At 44.3% G+C, this 22,278-nt stretch overlaps 9 protein-coding genes and 2 non-coding genes across 11 annotated transcripts; 6 read left to right on the top strand and 5 right to left on the bottom strand. All coding sequences in view use genetic code 12, as the record gives it.

Annotated features, from left to right (window-relative positions):
* Positions 1-124: 124 nt before the first annotated feature.
* CXQ85_000140 (putative lipase) lies at positions 125-1,153 on the top strand (the record flags this gene model as incomplete). Its single annotated transcript, XM_025483898.1, has 1 exon — positions 125-1,153. The coding sequence occupies one exon, from the start codon at positions 125-127 to the stop codon at positions 1,151-1,153; it is 1,029 nt and encodes a 342-aa protein (XP_025342113.1).
* A 30-nt stretch (positions 1,154-1,183) lies between these two features.
* ARH2 (NADPH-adrenodoxin reductase) lies at positions 1,184-2,678 on the bottom strand (the record flags this gene model as incomplete). Its single annotated transcript, XM_025483897.1, has 2 exons — positions 1,184-1,208; positions 1,252-2,678. 2 exons carry the CDS (start codon positions 2,676-2,678, stop codon positions 1,184-1,186), a joined length of 1,452 nt encoding a protein of 483 aa, XP_025342112.1.
* Positions 2,679-3,309: 631 nt separating this feature from the next.
* On the top strand, positions 3,310-3,381 carry CXQ85_000138. The gene has a single exon. It is a non-coding gene; the product is annotated as a tRNA-Asp (tRNA).
* Positions 3,382-3,394: 13 nt separating this feature from the next.
* CXQ85_000137 lies at positions 3,395-3,465 on the top strand. The gene has a single exon. It is a non-coding gene; the product is annotated as a tRNA-Gly (tRNA).
* A 310-nt stretch (positions 3,466-3,775) lies between these two features.
* Positions 3,776-5,800, top strand: CXQ85_000136 (uncharacterized protein; the record flags this gene model as incomplete). The annotated part of the gene is made up of 1 exon (XM_025483896.1): positions 3,776-5,800. One exon carries the CDS (start codon positions 3,776-3,778, stop codon positions 5,798-5,800), a length of 2,025 nt encoding a protein of 674 aa, XP_025342111.1.
* A 122-nt stretch (positions 5,801-5,922) lies between these two features.
* Positions 5,923-8,760, bottom strand: CXQ85_000135 (uncharacterized protein; the record flags this gene model as incomplete). The annotated part of the gene is made up of 1 exon (XM_025483895.1): positions 5,923-8,760. The coding sequence occupies one exon, from the start codon at positions 8,758-8,760 to the stop codon at positions 5,923-5,925; it is 2,838 nt and encodes a 945-aa protein (XP_025342110.1).
* A 242-nt stretch (positions 8,761-9,002) lies between these two features.
* CXQ85_000134 (uncharacterized protein) lies at positions 9,003-10,706 on the bottom strand (the record flags this gene model as incomplete). Its single annotated transcript, XM_025483894.1, has 1 exon — positions 9,003-10,706. One exon carries the CDS (start codon positions 10,704-10,706, stop codon positions 9,003-9,005), a length of 1,704 nt encoding a protein of 567 aa, XP_025342109.1.
* Positions 10,707-11,221: 515 nt separating this feature from the next.
* On the bottom strand, positions 11,222-12,487 carry CXQ85_000133 (uncharacterized protein; the record flags this gene model as incomplete). Its single annotated transcript, XM_025483893.1, has 1 exon — positions 11,222-12,487. One exon carries the CDS (start codon positions 12,485-12,487, stop codon positions 11,222-11,224), a length of 1,266 nt encoding a protein of 421 aa, XP_025342108.1.
* A 704-nt stretch (positions 12,488-13,191) lies between these two features.
* Positions 13,192-15,513, bottom strand: TSR1 (Tsr1p; the record flags this gene model as incomplete). The annotated part of the gene is made up of 1 exon (XM_025483892.1): positions 13,192-15,513. One exon carries the CDS (start codon positions 15,511-15,513, stop codon positions 13,192-13,194), a length of 2,322 nt encoding a protein of 773 aa, XP_025342107.1.
* A 595-nt stretch (positions 15,514-16,108) lies between these two features.
* On the top strand, positions 16,109-20,031 carry CXQ85_000131 (40S ribosomal protein S29; the record flags this gene model as incomplete). The annotated part of the gene is made up of 4 exons (XM_025483891.1): positions 16,109-16,269; positions 17,437-17,620; positions 18,146-19,721; positions 19,766-20,031. 4 exons carry the CDS (start codon positions 16,109-16,111, stop codon positions 20,029-20,031), a joined length of 2,187 nt encoding a protein of 728 aa, XP_025342106.1.
* A 766-nt stretch (positions 20,032-20,797) lies between these two features.
* CXQ85_000130 (uncharacterized protein) lies at positions 20,798-21,742 on the top strand (the record flags this gene model as incomplete). Its single annotated transcript, XM_025483890.1, has 1 exon — positions 20,798-21,742. The coding sequence occupies one exon, from the start codon at positions 20,798-20,800 to the stop codon at positions 21,740-21,742; it is 945 nt and encodes a 314-aa protein (XP_025342105.1).
* Between the last annotated feature and the right edge of the window lie 536 nt (positions 21,743-22,278).

The following is a 22,278-nucleotide window of genomic DNA, read 5'->3' as shown; positions in this document are numbered from 1 at the left end:
AGATCTGTTTGGGGCAAGTACTGCTCCGTTGCACGACATGCTCTACTGGAATACGGGGGCATGAAAATTTAATAAAAAGGGGAACTTTCCGGGAATTTTTGTAGCAAAGGTGATTATTCCAACTATGAAGCTTACCACTCTTTGGATGCTATTGACTGGTGCTCTAGCGAGCCCGGTGAACATCACTCAACCCGTTTCGGCTCTTTCTTATGGCAAACAAGGCGATAGAGATTATCAAGAGCTTCACAAGTATGCCCATCTTTCGGCTGTGGCTTATTGTCTCAAAAAGGGAGTTCATCCTGGTGTTTTGGGTGAACAGAAGGAAGCTTGTCCTTCCCATTCATGCAGTTACCCCAGTATCAAACACATGAAAATCTATAAGGTGTTTAATTTCACTGACTGGTTAGTGGTGGGCTCCGGTTTTATTGCTTTAGAGCCAGAGTCAGAGAGAATTTATGTTGTTTTCCGGGGAACTTCATCTACCCAAGACTGGATCAGTAACTTTGAGTTTATCCATTCCAAGTATGAACCCTTGGTTCATGCTCAAGAGGACGACTTTGATGTTGAATCGGAGGAGTACTGTGAAGGCTGTACTATTCATAAAGGTTTCAACACCTTTATCAGATCAAATGCTGAAGAAATCGTGAATGAGGTGGTCAAGTTGAAGGAGAAACTTCCCCACTACTCAGTCGTCGTCACTGGCCACTCTTTGGGTGCTGCTCTCGCAACACTCACTGGAGTTGAATTTAGATTGTTGGGCTATGACACTTTGGTGGTCACTTTGGGTGGTCCTAAGGTTGGAAACAGTAACTTTGTGGACTTTGTCGATACTCTTTTCGACACTGAGTACGCAGAAAGGCACATCAGAAAGTACCATTCTTTCGATACGCTTCTGAGTGGTCTTATCAGAGCGACTCATATTCATGATCTTATTCCCATGTTACCGCCAACGTCCCACTATAAACAATGTGGGTACCAGTACTACCTTAGCGCCAAAGGTCCTCAACAGTCGCCAGGGACTATGATCAGAAGAGGTACAGATTATGTTGAGGACGACCAGTTGCTTGACTATCAGTCAATGTTGCCCAGCTCATTTAGTCGTGGAGACCATGTCAACTACTTCTTTAAGATCACAGGATGTGTTGATCTATAGCCGTCTATTTAGCTATGCGAAGCATTTCGCTCACGGTAGGTACCTTGTTCCTAGCCTTGTGGAGCTTTTCCCCGTCTTCTAGTTCATGCTGGTTTAACTTGGTCCATCCTTCCCATGTAACGGCATGGTCAGGAATGGCCACCTCCCCTCCATCTTTAGTAGGCTTATTATATATGCCATTGTTAAGGTCCTCTAATACATTGTTTGCTGTATCAAAAGACTCCATCATTGTGGTTGCAATGACGCCCTTAGGTCCGTTTTTAATCCAACCGGCCGTGTACCAGCCTTTATCGTAACTGTAATTATAGTCCAAATCCTTTCCAAGTTTATCTCCTAGCATAAGTCTACCTTCTTTATGCACTAGAGAGTTCTTGGATTTATCAAATGCCAATCCAACTTCATCAAATCCATCAAGAGGGGCTCCCTTGTAGCCTATGGATAAAATCACCAATTCATTAGGGATGGTTACCGTCTTTCCCGTACCCTTGACACTAACTTTCTTGGTGAGGTTGTCTTCAACTAGTTCGTTAATTTCGAAGACAGTTTCTTTAAGCAATGTTGGATCGTTTGGATCAGCCACAAACTCTTTGGGGGCCTTTTGGAACTCTAGCGCCCATTTCTTATACCCAGGTTGATCAGCTGCAGCAGATGCTTCATCAGAGGCCTTTTCAAGAATAGAGAACTTTCTCTTGTCAATTCGTGGCAATTTCTTAGAGTTGGGCCTAATTTTATCCATGATTTCCGTATCAATTGGTACGAATTGCACTTTCAGATGCTTCTTGAGATCAGCCAATTCTCTGATTTCCTTGTTGGTGAAAGCAGATTCAAGTAAACCCCTCCTTGCAACGATATTTACTCGTTCGACAGCACTTTTCTTGAGTAGTTCAGTAGCCTCAACACTTATATCGGTAGGGGACCAGTGCTTCTCAGGATCGGCTAGCAAAATTCTAGCCACATCAATTGCCACATTACCATTACCAATGATGGTAACATTCTTGATCTTTTCAAGTGGAGGAGGGATCTTAGCGTCGCTAAATTCACTGTCTGGATGGCTATTGTACCAGTTCACGAACTGACGAGCCAGAATCACCGCCGGTGAATCAGCCCCAGGTATATTTAGACGGTTATCCGAGCTAGTGCAGCCATATGATAACACAATGGAATGGTAAACATCCTGAAGGTCTTTAAGCGGAATGTCAGTACCAATGTTAACGTTACCAAAGAAACGCACCTTATCGGGATGATCGGCCATGATATTATCCATGTATTCCTCGCAATTCTTCACCTCAGGATGATCTGGAGCCACACCATATCGACTCAAGCCATGAGGAGTTGGCAATCTATCAAAGAAGTCGATCTTGATCGGAAGTCCATTAGACTTGTTGAGCAAGTGGTGAGCAGTGTAGAACCCAGCAGGTCCAGTTCCAACAACGGCCACACGGAATTGATTGAGCGTGCTCGAGACGCTAAAGTTCCTGATCCCCCTTTTGGGTATCAGTAGACTTAACCTTGCGTACAAGAACATGGTGGTGGGTGGAAGATGACTTGCCTCTGGTCTCAGTGGGTACTTCTCAGCTGATAGAATCGCGCATTTTGCACCCATTAGAGTTGGAGGCGCCAGAGAAGGCCAGGTGAATTAGAGGGGGGTAATTTATAACGAAGGAGTTATTGGAGGGATGAAAATGAAGCTGTATGAGTTCAGTTGGTGTTTTGAAAGTGAAACAGCTGGCGTTGTGTGAATCTATGGGTAAATATGTGGGTTGCGACCAGTTCTACCAGGAAACGATCCAAGTATGTGATTGCCAACGATTCAAAGACCAGGGAGGGTGCAACCGTTTATCTATTTATTTACCGTAATGTCAGAATTCATATTGAACATGTGTTTTCGACTGTGTTGTGTTGGAACCACCAAGTAGTATAAGGTTGTACTAAGGCACCGGCAGTATCATATAACTACCACAGAAGCTCTCCAACGTCAAATGGCATTAAAAAGTTGTCAAACTGGGCTGAAAATCGGCCACAACAATATTTAGAGTATTTTTTATCTAATAAACATAAAATACTTTTAGAATTTTGATTTTAAGGTAAGAAACTTTCAAGATCAATTATGTACCTATCTGATTTATATGGTTGGCTGCTTCGTTCATACAGATCAGTCCGAGATAGTTTAGTGGCTAGAATTACCGCTTGTCGCGTGGTAGACCGGGGTTCAATTCCCCGTCTCGGAGCATTTTCTCACTTGCGCAAGTGGTTTAGTGGTAAAATCCAACGTTGCCATCGTTGGGCCCCCGGTTCGATTCCGGGCTTGCGCATTCTTTTTGCCTCCCCTTCCACTTAATATTTTTAACTGACTCATATTTTTCCGAATTCCCTCTTTTCCACATTTTTGTCATTCTCCTTCGCTCCTAGTTGCGGCTCGTCTAAGGTTATGCTTCATTGCATCGTCTCAAATCGTGTACACTTCATGCAGTACCCACAGGAGACGTTTCCTAATGAGGTTTTCGCAGCCAGCCATACTGATCTAATTTTGCACAGCTGCCATGGTTCCTGAAATGTCTCATCCCTTAATATTCTGATTCATTCAAACTACTCGTTTCTTCCTCCAATAAGTCCTCTGTCTTCATGATAATAACCTCCCCTCAGTGGCCGGATCCGGAAGCCATCCATTCCATTCGGTCCAGGGCCTCAGAGTTATCTAGGCAGTTCTCATATGGTAGTTCTGCTTCACATATCAGCACACAGCCCAATACCACCTTATTGCAAGAACCGAAACGAAATGTTCACAGGAGGCAGCAAAGCAACCCGTTCGATGTGTTGTACGATCCCAATTCAGCCCAGCTTCAACAACGTCTGAGCCCTACTAAGAGTGCTACTTATATAGATATCGAGAATGATATCCATAATGGACATTCCCCAGCACATGGATTTACTACTTCGCATAACAGACATCCAACTGTTACTTTAATTGACGATTCAGAAATAAGAAGAGGTAACTCGACGATCTCGAGACTGGCCTCGTTGAGGCATAGGAACGGTATCAGGAAGCGTACTAAGATGGTGAGAAGAGAAGACTTGCCTGATGGGCTTCTACTTGACGAGCTGACTACTTCAGGAACAGAATCAAAGGGGAAGAAAAAGGCGAAGAAACCTCCGAGATTGTCGTTTTTGTTTCCTGTGAGAAGAAGAAGATCATTCAATTACTATCCCATCAAAGCGGCTCCAAAGTTCTCGTCTGAGGATGAGTTTGAAAACTTCTTTCAAAAGAATAATGGCAGTCAGATGATTCGGGAGCTTCTTCCTCCAACAATGGCAGCATACCAATTTACCAACATCATCAGCCTCATTCCTACAATCAATATCTACCCTCAAGTGATCCAAGGACATCCTCCAGCCCCATTGGTTCCAGAAGAGAGACAACCAGAAGCTGAATTACCCTTGCTGGAGAGAGTACCTTCTCCCAAGGGTAGATCACTAGCACCTCCAAGAATTCAGAGACCAGAACAACTCACTTATAGTGACAATGTTCAATACAAGGAGAGGATCTTCAAAAGCTACAGACAGGCGGCATTTGCAGGCAAATACGCTATCCCACCAAAGCTCCATGAGATCCTTCCACTTGAATCTCAGTACGTTACCGGCAAAGAAAAAGAACAACTCGAAACAAGGCTTCTCTTTGAATTGCTCTTAAGAAGAACAATCGCTGCTAAGGTTGATTTCAGGCTCAAACAGCAAGGTTTCAAGAAGAACAACGAGAAGAAGCCAAAGGAGAAGCCTAGTCAGAATTTTTCATCGTCATCATCTTCAGGGCCCTCTGACAGGCCAGATAAGCATCTAAGGAGGAAATACCGTCTGGATCCAAAGACTCCAAAGGGAACCAAACCTGCTAAAGAATCTGGTAACCAGAACGCTTCACTTCTTTCTGACCCACTCCCTTCGCCTCAGATAAGCTTCAATGCTAACATGTTTGATCCCGTCTATAATGACTCGCCGGTTAGCATTGGTGACTGGAAACAGAGGTACAAATTGGCCAAGATCGATGGTTCACCTGGAAAGACGTCGAATGTGTCTGTTTCATCTTCAACAGAAGCCCAATCAAATCGCAAAGCACAAGCTCAAGTGTATGTCCACAACTTTGACAAGGTGGATTTGGTTTCCAAGAAAGAACGGTCTACACCAAATCTATCCAACGTTGCCCTTTATTCAATGCAACCAGTAAACAGGTCGGTTGCTACATTCACATCATCAGAAGAGGACTCACCTGTTCAGAATCTTGCCAATTTCAACGACCATAGAGTTTCACATTCAACCACTGAATCGAAATCAAACTCCCACGAATCTTCCTCGTCTGGTCATGGCGAAGAAAGAGGAAAGAGGCAATCCGAATCCACAACAAACACATCTGTTATTCAAAGTTTGGAAGATCTCTCTGACTCCGTGTTCAATTATTTGCGGTCAGAAGGCGCTATGGTTCACCACAGGTACTCCCTCGATGTCCCTCTGGATGCTGATCCTGACTCGTTGTATGGATCTCCCCACATTTCTAATGAAGCTCCGAAACGCTTCTCTGGTCATTTTGATTCTCCAAAGAGATTTGAAAGACAGCACACCCAGTGCACCCCACAGGTATTTATGAATGGTTCTTCTTGATGAAGAAGCATCGCAGATTTATCTCTTTTAGCATAATTTATCACATCATATAGCATTTTAACTACATTTCACAACCTATGTTTCATTTATATTTGGCTACTTATAGCAATCCTTGTATCCCATTATCTCTTATATGTTCTTTGCTTGTTGTCCTTTCCAGAGTAACTTCCAATACCCTTTTGGTCTGTGCTCGCAATAGAAGGCTCAGGCTGGTGCTTTGAATGTTCCCTTACAGGATCCTCCACCTTGACATAATCTTGCAAACGGCGTCTTGATCTGTTTGCTTGATGTATGTCATTAACCTTGCTAAACTTGTCAGCCAACTCATGGATTTTCTTCCGTCTAGCAGAAAGTTGAGCACTGTTTGACGTGGGGATAGCACCTGGGGTAGAAGATGGAGTATTCAACGACAATCCAGCGGGGCTGTTTTGACCGTGGAATGGAGCCACTGTTGAAAGTCTATTTTTCAAGGTGGTGAATGTGCTTGACTGAGGCATTATCATAAGGATACCATAAAGTGTCTTGTAAAGGTGAGGATGCTTATCTGGTTCCAAAAGTTGTAACCTTAGCTTCAAAAAGATAGGAGTTTCAAGTAACTGGATAAGAATATCAAGTTGCGTGAGAAGCTGAAACGTTACTTCCAGCTCACCGAGGCATTTGATGATGAGGAATGCAAGTTCGTGATTAGATGTAAGCAAACATATCGATAATGCACTAGCAGGGCTGTGACACCAGCTCTGGAATAAGGCGGAAAAGAAGGTCCAATCTTCATTTCTCTGAAAATCAAGATTCTTCAATTTCTGGCGGAGACCCAGAAGTTCGTGGGCTGTCAACAAAATATTGTTAAGGGTGACAACGATGTTGCCAATAAACTCCAAATTCAACCCTTCTAATGATACCAAGACTTCGGATAAAGTCTGGAAGATCTTTTCGGCACTGATAGAAACACAAAGTCTCCTTATGATAAATTCTACCTTGTCTCTTGATATCGTGTTCTGGCCTGATGGTGATTCATCTGACTGGCCTATTCTACCAGTATTCTCCACGCCATCATTTTCAAAGAAGGAAATCAATTTAACCATGAATTCCTTAAAGAACTCTTGGTTGTCTTCCGAAATTTTGGAAGCTAACAGCAATACCTTAGAGATCACATCATTACTCGAGTCGGTTGATGATCTTAAAAGTGCTGTCAAGTCGAAAAGATAGCGGTCGGTCTTATCGTGATTTTCCTCATTCTCGCCAAGCTCAAAAAAGCTCTCCGGATAGCTGGAATAAAGGAAAGTAAGCCAATCCAACAGTGTTAAACGAGCAAGCTCGTTAACGTTATGGAGACATTCATTCATCACCATTCTCAATGACTTGTTGAGGTATAATTCAGTGAACTCTTCTAAGACGTCCTTGTTGAGCCCCTCGATGTCATTCTCACTGATATTTAGCTCGGTTGGCAGAGTCTTGCTTTCGGCGGCATGCTCAACATTAGCGTCCGAAGCGCTTTGGTTAAGCCTGACCAAATAAGATTGAAGGGATTGGTTGAACTTCAAGAATTGTGACCTAAGCTCGTAGTCTTTATTATCATCAGCCAACGCAATATTATGCATATTAATGGCGATACAATCAGGAAGAAACTTGGAGAAGCTTGTTGGGGTAATGGACACAAGCTCCTGAAGCCATTTGAGAACTGTAGACTGAATCTCCAAATATATCTCATGCGATTCACCAGACAAGTCGTTCAATTTAACGTCTTGTGATATATTGGTCTTGGTTGATCTGAGGAATGAGAGCAAAATGTCAATAATACGTGGACAATCAATGAAAATATCTTGTCCATCAATAAAGAGAGAGTCGTCTCCTTGGGAAATATCGTTCTCTCCGGTACCTCCCTCTCGTTCACCATCATTCTTCTTCGCTGGCCTTCTTATGACTGTCGTCGAGCTTGACTTGATGGAAGCAGTATCATCTGCTGTGGCCAGTTGCTCATTTTCTATGTTGAGGCCATTCATATTCTCCTCCACTTCTTGTTCCTTATTTTGTTGACTCTTTTGCTTCTCTGTAACGTCAGCTGCAAGCTGCTTCTTTTTCAAATCATATTTGACCTTGTAAATGCTTCTGATCTCCTTCAAGAAAATATTGAGAAGATTGTGTGTTTCCACTCTGACATCAGAGGGACAATTGTTCATCAAGAACCTGACAAGTGGCTCCAAAAAGTTTGGAAGGAATGTGAGGAGCTCCAATGAAGGGATATCATCAAAAAGCTCCAACCAGCTTAGTAAAAACTTTTTGGCAAAGGGGTCAATTGTGTACATCCGTTCTAATAGTGTGGGGATGAACTTGGGCAACGAGAAAGCCTTCAGTGCATCTTGAGGATTGTTCACCTGGATCCTTAATCCGTCAGGTCCAGGAACATTCGATTCAATATCTGTCGTCTCTTCCGGTTTTTGTTGCAAAATTGATACATAGTTGGTAGACTTGGCACTCACGATATCCTTAATCAATCTGTCCAAGATATCAGCAGCATTCTTCACTGACGACTCAGTATCTGTCACCAAAATACACAATATGTCAAACAACTCATTGAAATACAAGAGAATCTCACCCCTGGCGATCTTGGAGATATTGTATAAGGACTCACATGCATAGTAGCGCACCCTGGCGTCGGTATCTTTAAAGGTACGGAAGATTGGTCTAACGATATCATCTAAAAAGTATGCGATAGCGAACGAGCCCAATGCCACAGAGACACTTCCTAGGGCGGTGATGGCTCCCATAGTTGCTGAGGTGGAGACACCATCGAGAAGTTCGGTTAATTCAGCTATAATTTTGGAGATCGTGGGCGAGTCGTTCCTGGCCAATGCTTGCTTTGTGAAGCCCTCAATTTGGAAAGCGGTAGCTTTTCTTCTTTCATATATGTGATTGGAAAGATCCTTTATTATGGCTGGTTCCAAAACGCGTGGTTCAGCCATGGTGGTAGTGGAATGTCAGACTTATCGTAACGTAGAGGAAGATCGATCCATATGTTGATAGTGGCAGTGAGTGCAGGAATGGCTGCTAATTTCGAGCGCCATAGGAGAGAAAATGTTATACAAGGACGGTTTATCTTGAGCCAATTACCCTATTAAATGTTACAAACTCGAGAAGCACCATTGGTGTTTGTTATGTGTTTCTGTGGTCTCATGAGTTGTCGATGGGAAGGTGTGGCGATGAATCAACAGCGAACACTAGTCTTGCCAAACGTCGCGGGATCAGATCCTTTTGCGCCTGTCTTAGCCGACTGTCTGCTGTTACACTTCCGCCTCTTCTTTCCTTCGTCTGCTTCTTTTGACCATTCACCCATGTAGAAAATGTCGTCTTGTTCTTCTTCCTTCAGGTCCTGGCTGTCAACTTCAATGCGGTCATAATCATACTCCTCAGGTGAATGAACCTTTGAACCCGTTACTATAGGTGCCTCAGGCAAGTTTGAAAGATGCTGTTCGTGTGTGGTGGATCTGCCGGGTTGCTCTGCTGGCTTATCCGGCAAGATCTTGGAAAGCATAGCGATGTCTTGGATGCTGGAGAATTGATCCAATGATGGAATTTGGACATTGAATCTAATAAATAAGTCGCCGCGCTTTATGCTGGAATGGTTTGTTTCTAAATTGTCGTTCTGGAAGTATCTACCTTGACGGATACTCAGATTGATAGGCATGCCCATGCCCTTGACTATCTTTGGCGCATTCAGATTGATTGAGCCAACAACTTCTCCATGTTTGATTTCAGAATCTAAAGAGTCGTTCATAGAGTCATTGCCGTGGACATTGACTAAGATCTTGAGATCTTCACCAGTATTGATGAAGTCATGCACCATGACACTACCACCGAGAAGGGCCGTCTTCAAGTCGATATCCTTCTCGAGATATAGGTCATTGTTTCTTCTCACGAGAAAAGGATGAGGGATCTCCTGAAGATGGATAACAACGTCACCAGGAACAATGTTTCTTCCCTCATCTGCCATGCCTCGAAGTATACATTTGTCGCCATTCTTCAGACCAGGGAGAATCTGAACACTGAGAATCGTCTTCTCCATTTTAAAGCCGCCGTCACAGTCGGGACATTTGTCTGCAGCAGAAGTATAGATACCTGTACCACGACATGGCTGGCATGTACCAATTTCTTGGACTCTGGTAAAACGGTCTGTGATCTGGACAATAATTCTACCCAGGCCATTACATTGACGGCATGTACGAGGATTGAGGCCCCCAACACCACCACAGGTAGTACACTTGGCACGTCTCGCGAGCTGGAACTTGGCCAAGCGGCCGTAGTACATATCTGCTAACGACACCTTGAAAGTATGCTGAATGTCTGGACCCTGCTGGACTCGATTGGCCTGAGGGTCTGCTGGAGCAGGACGTACCACACGCTTGCCACCGGCACCAGCACCGGCACCAGCACCGGTACCCATGCCCATGTTCATATTCATATTGAATCCCATGTTCATATTGCTGCCTGCAGCATTCCCCATGGATGGTCCAGGTCCTCCAAAGAACCCAAAGTGCTGGTCAAACGGAGAACCCGAGAAAACAGAATTCATGTCATTGAACATCTGTGTAAATAGGTCTTGTTGGAATGGGAACCGTGTGGTAGGTCCTCTTCTGCGCTGATTCTGTCTCGCCTGCTGTTCCTCTTTAGCAGCAGCCGTGCCGTCTAGACCATCAGGGCCATAGGCATCATATACGTTTCTTGTATGAGGCTCTTTAAGGATCTCGTAAGCTCGCGTGGCCTCTTTAAATTTCTCTGTAAGCTCAGGGTTATGGTTGGTTTTGTCTGGATGGTACTTTAAGGCTAGCTTCTTGTAAGCCTTGCCTATCTCGTCTCCCGAGGCCTCGGGAGCCACAGCTAGCAAATCATATAGATACGTCTCGTACACCATAAAGCATAAAAGGGGGTAAGAGAGAAACTCTTTATAGGATGAGTAGTAATTATAAAAAGGTATTTGGTCTTCTCTAGACAGTTAAATGTAAGGTAATTCTGGAAGTTCGATCGGCTTCTGTGAGGCGCGTGGAGTGTACACAAGCGTCATCCTACAGCACCGTTGTAGGAAGCTCCAGGGCAGAATCATCCGCTGTACATCAATTAGGGGAAGAGATGTGAAGAGGGAGTAAAAAATAAAGAGTGTCACGGAAAGTGGGGTGGGAAGGTGGTATTTTCATTTTACATATTTTGGGCGTTCAAAGCCGGTAAGGGTTTTTAGGTGATGTGGGTGTGGCTCATGCTTTGGTAAGGCGTTATCTATGGCTGCGAAATCAAAGCGCGGTCTGCTTAGCATATGGTCTGGAGTGAGCAACTAGGGTTGGCCCAGCCCTTTAAAATCGAAATTGTGCCTACGGGTATGGCTGGTTTTGTTCCCTGTATTTCCTGATACTTATTGTCCTGCTCTATGATCAATTACTGGAGAAGCTCGTCTCTGAAGTGTGCCTGGTAGTTCACCTTCTTGGTCTTCCATCTTCTCAGATGCACGTTTCTGCTCTTCTGCTCCATACGTCTAACAGCCTTCTCTTGCTTCGAAACTTCGTGCAGCGTGATGCCTGGGGCAAATCTTCTATCCACAAGAGCGACAGTCTTCGTCAGTTCTGGGGTATCGCGAGCGATAAGACTGGTGCTCGACAGGCGTGGCTGTCTAACGTCTCTGTGTAACACTCTAGATCCTGAGGGAAGCGTGAGTTCGCGAGAGTCCACAGTGTAGTTTGGCAAATCTTCTATCTCCACAGCGTTGTGGTCGTCGGTACCATCCGAGAAGGTAACTCTCTTGGAAGTGGTGGCTGTGGTAGGCAGCGAGGATGCTAATGAGAAGTCATAAAAATCGTCAAATACGGCTCTTTCGCCCTTGGTTTCGTAAGGCATACGGCAGTGTCCTTTAGACACGGCATGCTGTCTGATACTCTCCAAAGATTTACCTTCGAAGCCACAAGTAAGGCACTCGTGGTCAATGTAAATAACTTCGTTAAGGAAAGTGAGCAAACCGTCGAGATCTTTCAAGTATGTTCTTTCAGGAATGTAGAGGCCATGAGTGTTCAGCATATGTCTTAAGTTAGTTTCAACCAGAACATTGTTCTTGCCACAGTAGAAACAGTAATGGTTAGGGATTTCTTCGAGCTGATCCTCGGTTTCAGACTCGGATCCGCTAACGTACAGCTCTTCAGTATCAGAATCTCTGCCAGAGTAGTAGCCCTCAGGTTCAGAGTAGTTGAATTCAGATCCAGTGTCAAAGTCTCCTTCGGATAAGAAATGCTCAGAGTCTCCCAAGGAGAATGTAGATGCAAGTGACCCAGCAGGACTGACTCCTCTAGGCAAAGGAACCTCTGGAATGTCGAGTTCTCTTCCTCTTTCTGCCCTTGCCATCTGCTTCAAGTCCTTCTTGGTTATCTGTCTCTGGCCCTTGCCAGATCTTCTTCTGTGGTTGACATGGAAGCCATATTCGTCTTCTTCCTCATCCTCTCCGCTTCTGCTCTGAGAAGCCAATACCTTCTCGGCAAACACATCTGAAGAAATCAGCTGTAGTCCAGACACTCTTCTCTTAAGATTATATCTGTGCCACTCAGTCTTCATATGCTGTCTTTGTAAATCAGCACTGACAAACCTGACCGAGCAGGAATTACAGGTGAATCCAGCAGTGGCTGGAGTGTAGCCTGTTGGTAATGATGTTGTACTCATGATGGTGTAGTAATGAAAATACTTAAGATGAGCAAATGGTTAATACTGGAGCCCAAGAGGCATGTAGGAAAGTGTGCGAAGATATAGACAGAAAGATAAGCTTTCATCTAGACCAATACTCAGGCCATAGTTATAGTGTACATGAAAAAAAATGAAAAAAATGGTCTATGGTTTGCCGAAGATTTTCAATCAAATAATTCCATTTAATAGTGGCTTGAAGTGGCTTCATTAGCTATTGTTCTTTGAACTCCTTAGTGTCTTCGCAACATGGCTCGGACTTCGGCGGTCATGCTTTATGGAAATCCAAGACTTCTTTGTCACCATATAGGACATTCTGGTGGCGGTATACACAACGTGGAATTGTCCAGTTAAGATTGGAATTGAGGGAATGTTATGGAAAGGATATGGTTTAAGTCATCTGACGGATCTGCCAGTGCTGTATGGTTTGAGTCTATGGAGGGCCATGTCTGAGGCTACCAGACCAGACCAAACCTAGTTCTTGTAAAAAAAAAAAAAAAAAAAAAAAAGTAACCACTTAATTTATAGTTCAGACTCTAACGAAAATAGCCTGACTAATCGTCATTACCTATTAAAGTAAATCTGTAATTCGTGCCTCTAGCTGAGTTTTGCAGCCATTCTTTCGCACAGCTTCTCCATATATACTCTACTGGTAATCTCTAATGCCGTTATCCCATTAATATACACTAAGCAACCCACAGATGGGAAACTGAGGGCCAAACACGTTTGTAGAGTGCCATGGCAACCACGTCCTGGGCAGAAAGACGCCCGTCGAAAGTACTCTTGAAGTAACCATGAGTACCCAAACTCTCCTTGATGAAACCAGTTCTGCCTGACTTGGTGAACAATGGCACAGCCTTGAACCAGTTGATATCTTCAGTGTTAAAGAACATGAATCTGACGGTGACAAGACGTCTGTGAATCTTGACTGGGTGGCCGGTCAAGACAGTTCTCTCGGCCATCACTCTCGTGTGGTCACAGTTCAAGAATGTACCTTGACCCACAAGCTCTAAGCCGCCTTCTGGAGTAGGTCTAAAGTAAATAGCAGGAGCGTTGTGGAAAATTGGAGGAGCAATCGCAGTTGCAATGCTAAGATCGCCTTGGTGAGCGAATCTCTCGCTCTTGTGAACATTGTTAGAGGTGTTAGAAGCCTGGTTGAACATTGGACTGATAACCTGTCTTCTGAAACCGTATTGCACAATAAGCTGTTCTCCCGATGGAACTGGCTTTTCGTAGTCTTCCCATGAAGTGAAAGAAAAGTTGGTGACGGCCAATTTATGTTCGTGTTGAAGCAACAGGTAAACTGTGAATGGAGCAACACTAACGTCCACGTTCTCAGCAACAGATGGAGGAGCACGGATATAAAGACGGTATTTTTGACCGGTGAGTGCCTGAGCTTCCTTGGCAGCGTCCTTTTGCAACTTGTTTCTCGTTGCCTTGAAATGGTTGATTCTAAGCAATCTGCTGTATACCAGTGGTCTTTCTGAGTCCTGCTCGTCCCAATCCCAATCGCAATTTCCAAGAGACTTGATACCCCTGTAATGGCCCAACTTCTCCTTGGCAGACTCCTCAGGAGCCAACTCAATCTCATCAGGGAATTCTCTGTCTTCTTTCTCCATAGCTCTGTATTGCTTAAGCTGTTCCTCCTCCTCTTCCGGAGACAATTCAACAAACATTTCCAGCTGGTTGTCACCAAACTGTGACTTCATGTCATCGTCATCATCCATTCCATTTTCGGTAAGTTCTTCTGCGACTTCATCGTCTTCACCAACTTCTTCCATTTCGTCAGCACTTTCAACATCAGACGCAGCCTCAAGCACATCATCTAGTAACCATTTGCTCTGATATTCGGAGGTACCTTCAGGAACCTTCCACTTTCTCTTGACTTCATTGGATCCCCCATCGAAGTAATTCTTACCCTCCATCTTCACACCATAGTCATCGTACTCATAATCGTCGTCAAAGTCTTCCATTTCAGCTTCTACGGGATTGAGTTCTTCGAGAGACTCTTGGTTAGAGTCAGCATTAAATGCATGCAGCTCCTCGTCCTCCATAACGTTCTTATGCTTTGCAACCTTTTCTATACGCTGCACTTGGAAGTCACCATGACCAGGAATATGCACAAGTCTGTTCACATTGAAACCGACACCTCTAACGGTACCTTCAACAATAGCGAAGCCGCCTTGGTCAGCGTCAGCCACCCAAGTTAAGCTGTCTGCGAGAAGGTAAGCCCTCGAGTCTCTCCAGCTGATAGACTTTGGCAATTTTTGTGCAATGAAACGAATACAATTAAGGCACTCAGAGTCGGACTCAAGTGCATAAAGCTTCTCTTCGGTAGGGAAGAAATGAGCAAAGAAAGATTGCAATGACTGGCGAATGTCTTGTTGGAGGTTCTTCTTAGGGTATGCAGAAATGACGTTAGGCAACACACCAACGACAGAAGCCACACCTTGGGCAACAATGGCTCTCAAGATTTGTTCACCATACTCCTTTTCGACTTCTTGTTCGGCAGAAAGACCGAAAATGACGAAATCAGACACCTTGGTAGCATCTAGAATCGAGATCAAGTTATTCTGATCTGGCATGATAAACTTCACGTTCGACTTGAAACGTGGCAAACGAAGTGATACCACAGAAGGACCAGAGAACTCAACATCTGGGTCTTCTGGGCTTGCCTTGATGCTGTTCACTAATTGAGATGCTATGCCTGCTGGAGAGATATCTGGTGTAAGTGCAATGACAGTGATGACCTTCTCAGCACCAGAGGCTCCCTCAAATAGACGTCTTGCAAGTTTCGTCTCCTGGATCTTATGTTCCTTAAGCTGTTTGCTTTGGTTCTTTCTTTGCAACTTAGAAACAACCTTCTGTGTCTTGCCTGAACCTGGACCGGTCTTCTCAACCTTTCCCTTGTACTGGTTCTTCAACAGGCCCTTTGATGCATGTCTTGATTTGAAGGGTTTATGATCTTTCTTGAGCGTACTCCTATGTGAGTGACCGCTTCTCCCCATGACTGCAATGCCTTATTTGATATCTTTTGGTTGACAGCGATGAGATAATGCTATGTTGTAGGAGCTCATCGCATGAATCGCGATGGTCTTAGGGCTCCAGCCCTAGCTGCGGCTTCCACCCTACTGGGTGGGTGCACGGGTGCGTTCCCTCAGTCTATTTTCTGGTACCCACACGTAGCAAATTTTTCTCAATCTACCGGACTGACGCTCGATATCAAGGAAATTTTCAATATCTACTTCAAACGATACACCGAAAGTCCAACTAAAATGTATGTTAAAAACTTACAATGAAATGGATAAATGATACAGTGCCGTGATAATATAATCGATATTTAAAATCTCCCGATCCCAAATAATCTGTCCTCGTCCATCTAAGACATTTCCATGTTGATGTATTGGAGACTCCATCTTCAACCGTCCATCCCATGCCCAACAAAATGAAACTTATCGTTTTGAAATAGTCCACTTCCAACCTTATAACAAACTTGCTACATTCCTCGTGCAAGTGGCTGTATCCCAGATATCTTAAACTCGTTGTGTCCCCACTATATCATATCCATACACTATCCTTGAAGCTTTTACTAACAGACAGAACATGGCTCACGAAAACGTTTGGTTCTCCCACCCAAGACACTACGGTAAGGGTTCTAGAAAGTGCAGAGTTTGCGGTACCCACTCTGGTTTGATCAGAAAGTACGGTTTGGACGTCTGCCGTCAGTGCTTCAGAGAGAAGGCTAAGGACATTGGTTTCAACAAGTACCGTTAAGACCCATGCTACGCTAATCTTGTCATAGGCCCTAGGGCCATTGCGGTTTAACTGTATAAATACATCATCATTCGATACGTAACTTACGATGTAGACCTATGGAGCTTCACCAAAGAGGAGCTTCCTTCAAGTAGACAAGAAGAGCAACAACAATGAAAAGGAGCATGCTAAAGAATCACTGGTTTTCAATCACTTGCTTGATACGCCTACACGACGCGTACCTTGTTTTAGCAAGATCAGACATCAGCTGGGTTGTGCCACTGAAGCTCTTCAAGTTACCTTCCCTTTCTTTACGTCTCTTTCCAAGAGAACGAGAGAAAGGATCTGTAGAAGTGGTTTGATCATGGAGAACAAATAGCCTAAGTATTAGAGAGGTTTAGAAAGATGTAACCCATCAAATCGACATTCAGAATCCATCGCCTCACTTAAGAGACCCATCGGATAACAAACTTCCTAGTGGGTTGTAGCTACTCTGGGGAATGAGATATTATGATAATATGGCAACGATGATAACTTGACAATTTACATTATCTCGTCGTGGCAAATATTCCCGTTTACTTTTTGATTAGAGAAGAAAAGATTTAACGATGGGAAATGTGAGAGCATTTATATAGTGGGCTGGGCACCGCACGACCGATGCCATCAAGCCGCCTTCCTGCCAAAAAACGAAGCTTCAATAAAAATACTCCTAGGGCTTAAATTTATGAAAATTTGTCAAAATCAATGAACAAGCAATTTTCTTAATTGACGTATTTATTTGTAACTGCCTACTATTGGGTCTTGTGTATGGCATTGACGACCTCCAAGATTTATGGGTATTTCGAGTACTGCCAATTATAAAAAGGGAAACTAGGATATCATGGTATCTATATCACCTTTATTCTCAAGTATACACCATTAACACAAATAACAGGCCTAATTTTGGTGGTATTCAATGGTTGCAAAATTCGTCTCCTTGCACGTGACTTCACTGGCATTAAAGGCGCTTCTCAGTTGCTGATAGGAAGTATCGAAGCCATGTCTGGAAGAGCCGGTAAAGCCATCACAGTAGTTGCCGTTGGTGCCATTGGATGGTATACTGGTGTAAAGTTCTGGCAGCCGTTAATAGTGTAAGTGTTGCATCAATTTTCCAATTTTCGAGTCTCAACTAACCGCAGTGAACAACTAAAGAAGGATGGAAACCTCCGTGATGACGTCTACGTTCGTGATTTCGACGATCAGCCTAAGTCGTGGCAGGATGTCAGGAACACAGTTAAGGAGACATTGAACCCTGCTCTCAAGGATGTTCCTAGAGAAGAACTAGAGAAAGATCTTCAACATGCTGAAATCAGAACCGATTCGGTCGAGAGCACGGGAAAGCCAAATTAGTGTACTTCAAGAGCGGACTGAACATATTTTTGATCCGATTTAGATGCGGAGACATGTTTCTTGTGGTGGGTAGCGGAAGACCAATGAGTGAAATATCACTATTCGGAACATTACACTTTCTTGCTAGTGTAAGCAATAGCGAGTGGATGTCAAGTGATGTTTAAAAATCCCTGTGGTTTTCAAATTCAACTAATTTGAAACCTTGATGCCATAGAATGGGTTGATCCCGAGAAAAATACCAAGTTAATGCAACGTAGATACAATAAAAACATAAAACTGACCCAGTATAGCACAATAATAACAAAAACTATTAATTCTAGATTTTCTTATTTGTATTACGGTCATATTATTGCTACTTTTGATGTCTATATCACTTCTTCAAATGGCCCCGCCTGTATATGGTACTACACCTAATCCCATCTCATCGGTGCATTTTCAGTTACATATCAAAAACACATAGATATGGGAAAATTGAAAAGAGGTAGAAGATCCCAAAAGGCAAGGAAGAATCCTGCTGCTCGTAAAGACGGCTCATCAAAACAAGACATTAAGGATGAGACTACGAGACAGAACAAGATCTCTCCCTTGATCTCCAAGTTGTCTTCCTCAGCTCCTAATGACAGATCGGTTGCCCTTAGTGCTATTATGGTACTTGCTGAGGATGCCAGAATGAGAAGATTGTTACTTAAGGAGCGCCTTGTTACCACCATTATGGAGCAGACACTCAATGATCTGAACGATGAGATCGTTGTGGAGCTGTTTGGTCTTTTGAGAAACTTGACTATTGAAGAAGGGCATGAGGTGGCTAAGCATTTATGGAGATCTGACATCTGGGCTGCTATTGAGAAAGGCTTGGAAAAGATTGAATCTTCGTTCGACTTTATCACGAACAACCTGGAGAAGAAGATGGAAAAGAAGAGAGTTCTTATGCTCTATGACTTCACCGAGAACCTTTTATCGCTAGTGGTAGCAATAGCATCAAGCTCAGAAGAGCTTTACAATCTCATCTATGGGAAGATTGACAAAGTGCTTCTGCTTGTCATCCCATTACTTGCATTCAATACACCAAAGCTCAAGACATCGCTCAAGCTCTTCAATGCGCTCTTGGACCTTATTTACGAGTTTGCTTCTGAAAGCTCTGATTTTGTTGAGCAATTGGTGAACAACACAAAATTCTCTCTCGGCTCAATAGAAGAGGCAATTAAAGATCCAAGTCACGAAAAGAACCATTTGGGCAAAATCTTAGTTGAAGGCATCAGGTTCCACATTTACGAAGTGGATCCCCAAGCCAGACAAGAGACGGGCAAAGAAACCGCGTCCCTTTCTATACTTGGAAATATCTTCCAGACAATCTCTGGCACGAACCTTGAAGAGATACACAAACAGTTGAACACGACCAGCACAGATCCCGTTCAGAAAAAACAGCCAGAAGAAGAGAACGATGGGGAAAAGCCTAAAGACATTGACGTACCTTTTGGAGGTGACAGTCCAGAGAAGGTTCAAGCAGCCGCCGATCTCCAAGCCATCGACGTGACTATTGACCTTTTCACCAGCATATGTGAGTTCCTTGCACTCGAAGAAGCTTCTGAAGGTGCACCAGTTGACTTGAGTGATAGCGTGGTTCTGTTGCTTCTAGAAACCGCGCTTCCTTCATGTTTACATTTGTTAAGGTTTGACCAAGAACACGGCGCTGGCTTGGCCTTAACAGAGAAGGTGTTGGTAGCACTTAACAATTTGAGTTGGCTCTTCGTCTCAAGCAGCGCAATTCCTGTTGCGTGGTATAGCTGCATTCCCGAACTTTGGGACGCCATTGAGTCAGTTTCGGGCAAGGCTGATATTGATACGCAAAGACTTTGTCTCAATGTGTTATGGGCATTAAGCAAGTGCCTCGGGCCGGAGGTACAGAGAAAGGTGAATCCCGAAATGGTTGAAAGTTTGCTAAACAAGTGCCAAGAGGTGATTGGGAACGCTTCCCAGCAAGAAGATCCTGCATTGGAATTAGACTTTGTATTGTCTAGTGTTGGGTTTGTGGGAACATTGGCACAAACTATTGGCAACGTGGATGTTACTAGGCGTATTGGAGAGTTTCTTCTTGGGGCAATTGAACACTTTTCACAGGGGCTGGTCAAAAACAGGGTGTTGAGATTGTGGTTGAAACTTTGAATCTTATTTTCGATATATTTGGAGATGCGGAATTCGAATATGACTTGCCCGTGTTTGTCGAAGGCGGGTTCTTAACCCGTTTGGAGAAGTTGGAACCTGCTGTGCACAGTTGCTATAAACGTACAGATAAACATCGGGAACCGGAGCTTCGGGCCCGTGCAGAAGAGGCGTGGAATAATTTGAACCGCTTCATCGACTACAAGCGTCATGAGAGATCGTAAGGATGTCTCAAACATCCCACCCTAAATAATGGCCTTTTGCGCTTTTGCTTTGGACACTTTTGAAAATAGATAACATGAGAATAAGAAACTCTGGAGGGCATATGGTCCGAGTCAAACAATAAGACACCGCGAGTTCCTCGAGCAAGCTTTAAAGTAGTAAGTCTTCTTACCATTTGGGAAAGAGCAAGAAGACGCGAGAAGGGGAACTAACAAAAGATGAAAGCAGAATATATTGAATTACAGAATGAAACCAGAGACTACTTTTTCTAAAAACCGCCCACTCGTTCCCTATACTTTCAGTTCCAACGGAGTGCGGGATCACCAAGATCTAACCGAAGCGAGATCTAAGCCGCTCAGCCACTGCACCGCCAGCCTTGGCCACATAAAAGTCATGGCAACATTTGGCATCGCTACATCGCGCTCCAAGCGCTGCCAAGTGCTACCACAATGGTAAGCGTGTAGAGGGGACAAGCTAAAAGAAGTAGGTGCTGGTTTGGTATAAGATTTGACTATGTAGGGTGCGTGCACAAATACGTCAATTTACCTGCTGGATTGGGCTGCAGAGCTAGAAAAGGTGCGTGAGACCCTGACGCAGGTTGTGCTTGTTGGAAGCCTATTTTTAGTACGCTTTCTTGGAGAATGGCTGCAATACCCAAGCTGGTGCCTATATGCTAGTGGTTGCCAGCGCTTTTTTCTGTACTATATAAGAAGTCCTATGTCCCGCTGTTTGGAATAAGTCTTCAGAAGCTATCACACTAACTCGATAATGAAATACACTACTCTCGCTTTTTTCGCTTCAGCCGTTATCGCTGCCGAGGAGACCCTCAAGCTCAGAATCGTCTCTGACCACTCAGACGTTAACAATAAGGGTGTTGCCCCTGTCCACGAAGGTGCGGGCATTAACTACTTCCTTGTTGAGGGGGAGAGAAGCCCTGAATTCCACTACAACCCAGAGGAGAAACACCTTTTCAACTATGAGGGTGACTACAAGGGCAATGTTGGTGCCGATGCTGGTTTCCTCCAGGTTGGCCCTGCTGTGACTCCATCTGAGATTACCTTCAACGAAGAGGGTATTCTTCAGATCAAGGAGCAGCTCTGGGCTTGTAAGGACCTCGACGACCCATACAAGTACTTTAAGGACGACTATGGTGTCGCTGCTGCCTCTGAAGCTCCAAACGACACCTGCCACAAGATCTCTCTTAAGAGAGACGGCAAGGAACAGCCACCACCATCTTCTCACGATGGCTGGAACCATACCACTACCAAGCACGTCACCGTGACTGGCTACACTACCTACTGCCCTGAGCCAACTACCTTCACTGTCACCACCTGTGTGGAGCATGTCTGCGGTCCAAAGCCAATCACTGTGACTGAGCCAAAGACTGTGACTGTGACTGAGGAATGTATCATTCCAAAGACCACCACCCCACACCCTAAGCCAACCCCAACCAAGCCTGAGGAGACCCACCCTAAGGAGACACCTCCAAAGGAGACTCACCCTGAGGAAACCGCTCCAAAGGAGACACCTCCAAAGGAGACTGGACCAAAGGAGACTGGACCAAAGGAGACCCCACCACCAAAGGAGACTAAACCATCTTCCGTTGCTGGACCTTCTGTGTCTCCATCTGTTTCCTCCTTCGAGGGCGGTGCTGCCCAGAACGCTGCTGGTATGGCTGCTGGTCTTGCCGGTTTCGCAGCCTTGTTGATCTAATCTACGCTCGCTTAGATAAAAACAACAAACAAAAACACTACTTGTTGGGAAGAGTTCTATTTTCAATTTTCTTTTATTCTTTCTGTTTTGATTTTGAGGGATACTTTAAATACTTCGTCCAATTCAAGTCATCAATTTTTTTATAAAAGAACTGTAGCACCCAATCCCCCCAAAAATAGCTCCCCGCTCGTAAACGGCCTGGCCCACTAACCTTCCCCAACGCAACCTTAAAAAGAAAGCCGGGAATGCCCATGAACGTGAAAAGGTAAATCACCAGAACCAAATAGACCGCCCATGTGTTGATTGCCGAAACCTTTTTCACCCAAATCACACCATGGCCCTAATACTTTCGGTGCCCGTTTTGCTTCCCGCTAATGATCAGCCTAATGGTTGCAAAAGGGTCCTGCGCGGCGTAAGCAAATACCTCGTAATCTACGCATACCCCTGTCTCAAGTGGTACCAGCCGCATCTGTTAACCTGGGGTCGGCCAACAGCGGTATTGTTTCATTCAGGAACCAATGCAAACCGTCACCACC

This window comes from Candidozyma haemuli (genome assembly GCF_002926055.2).
Source record: "Candidozyma haemuli strain B11899 chromosome Unknown A_2014730914, whole genome shotgun sequence".
NCBI lineage: Eukaryota > Fungi > Ascomycota > Pichiomycetes > Serinales > Metschnikowiaceae > Candidozyma > Candidozyma haemuli.
The sequence above is the reverse complement of the archived record's forward strand: the minus strand, read 5'-3'. Positions and strand labels throughout refer to the sequence as shown.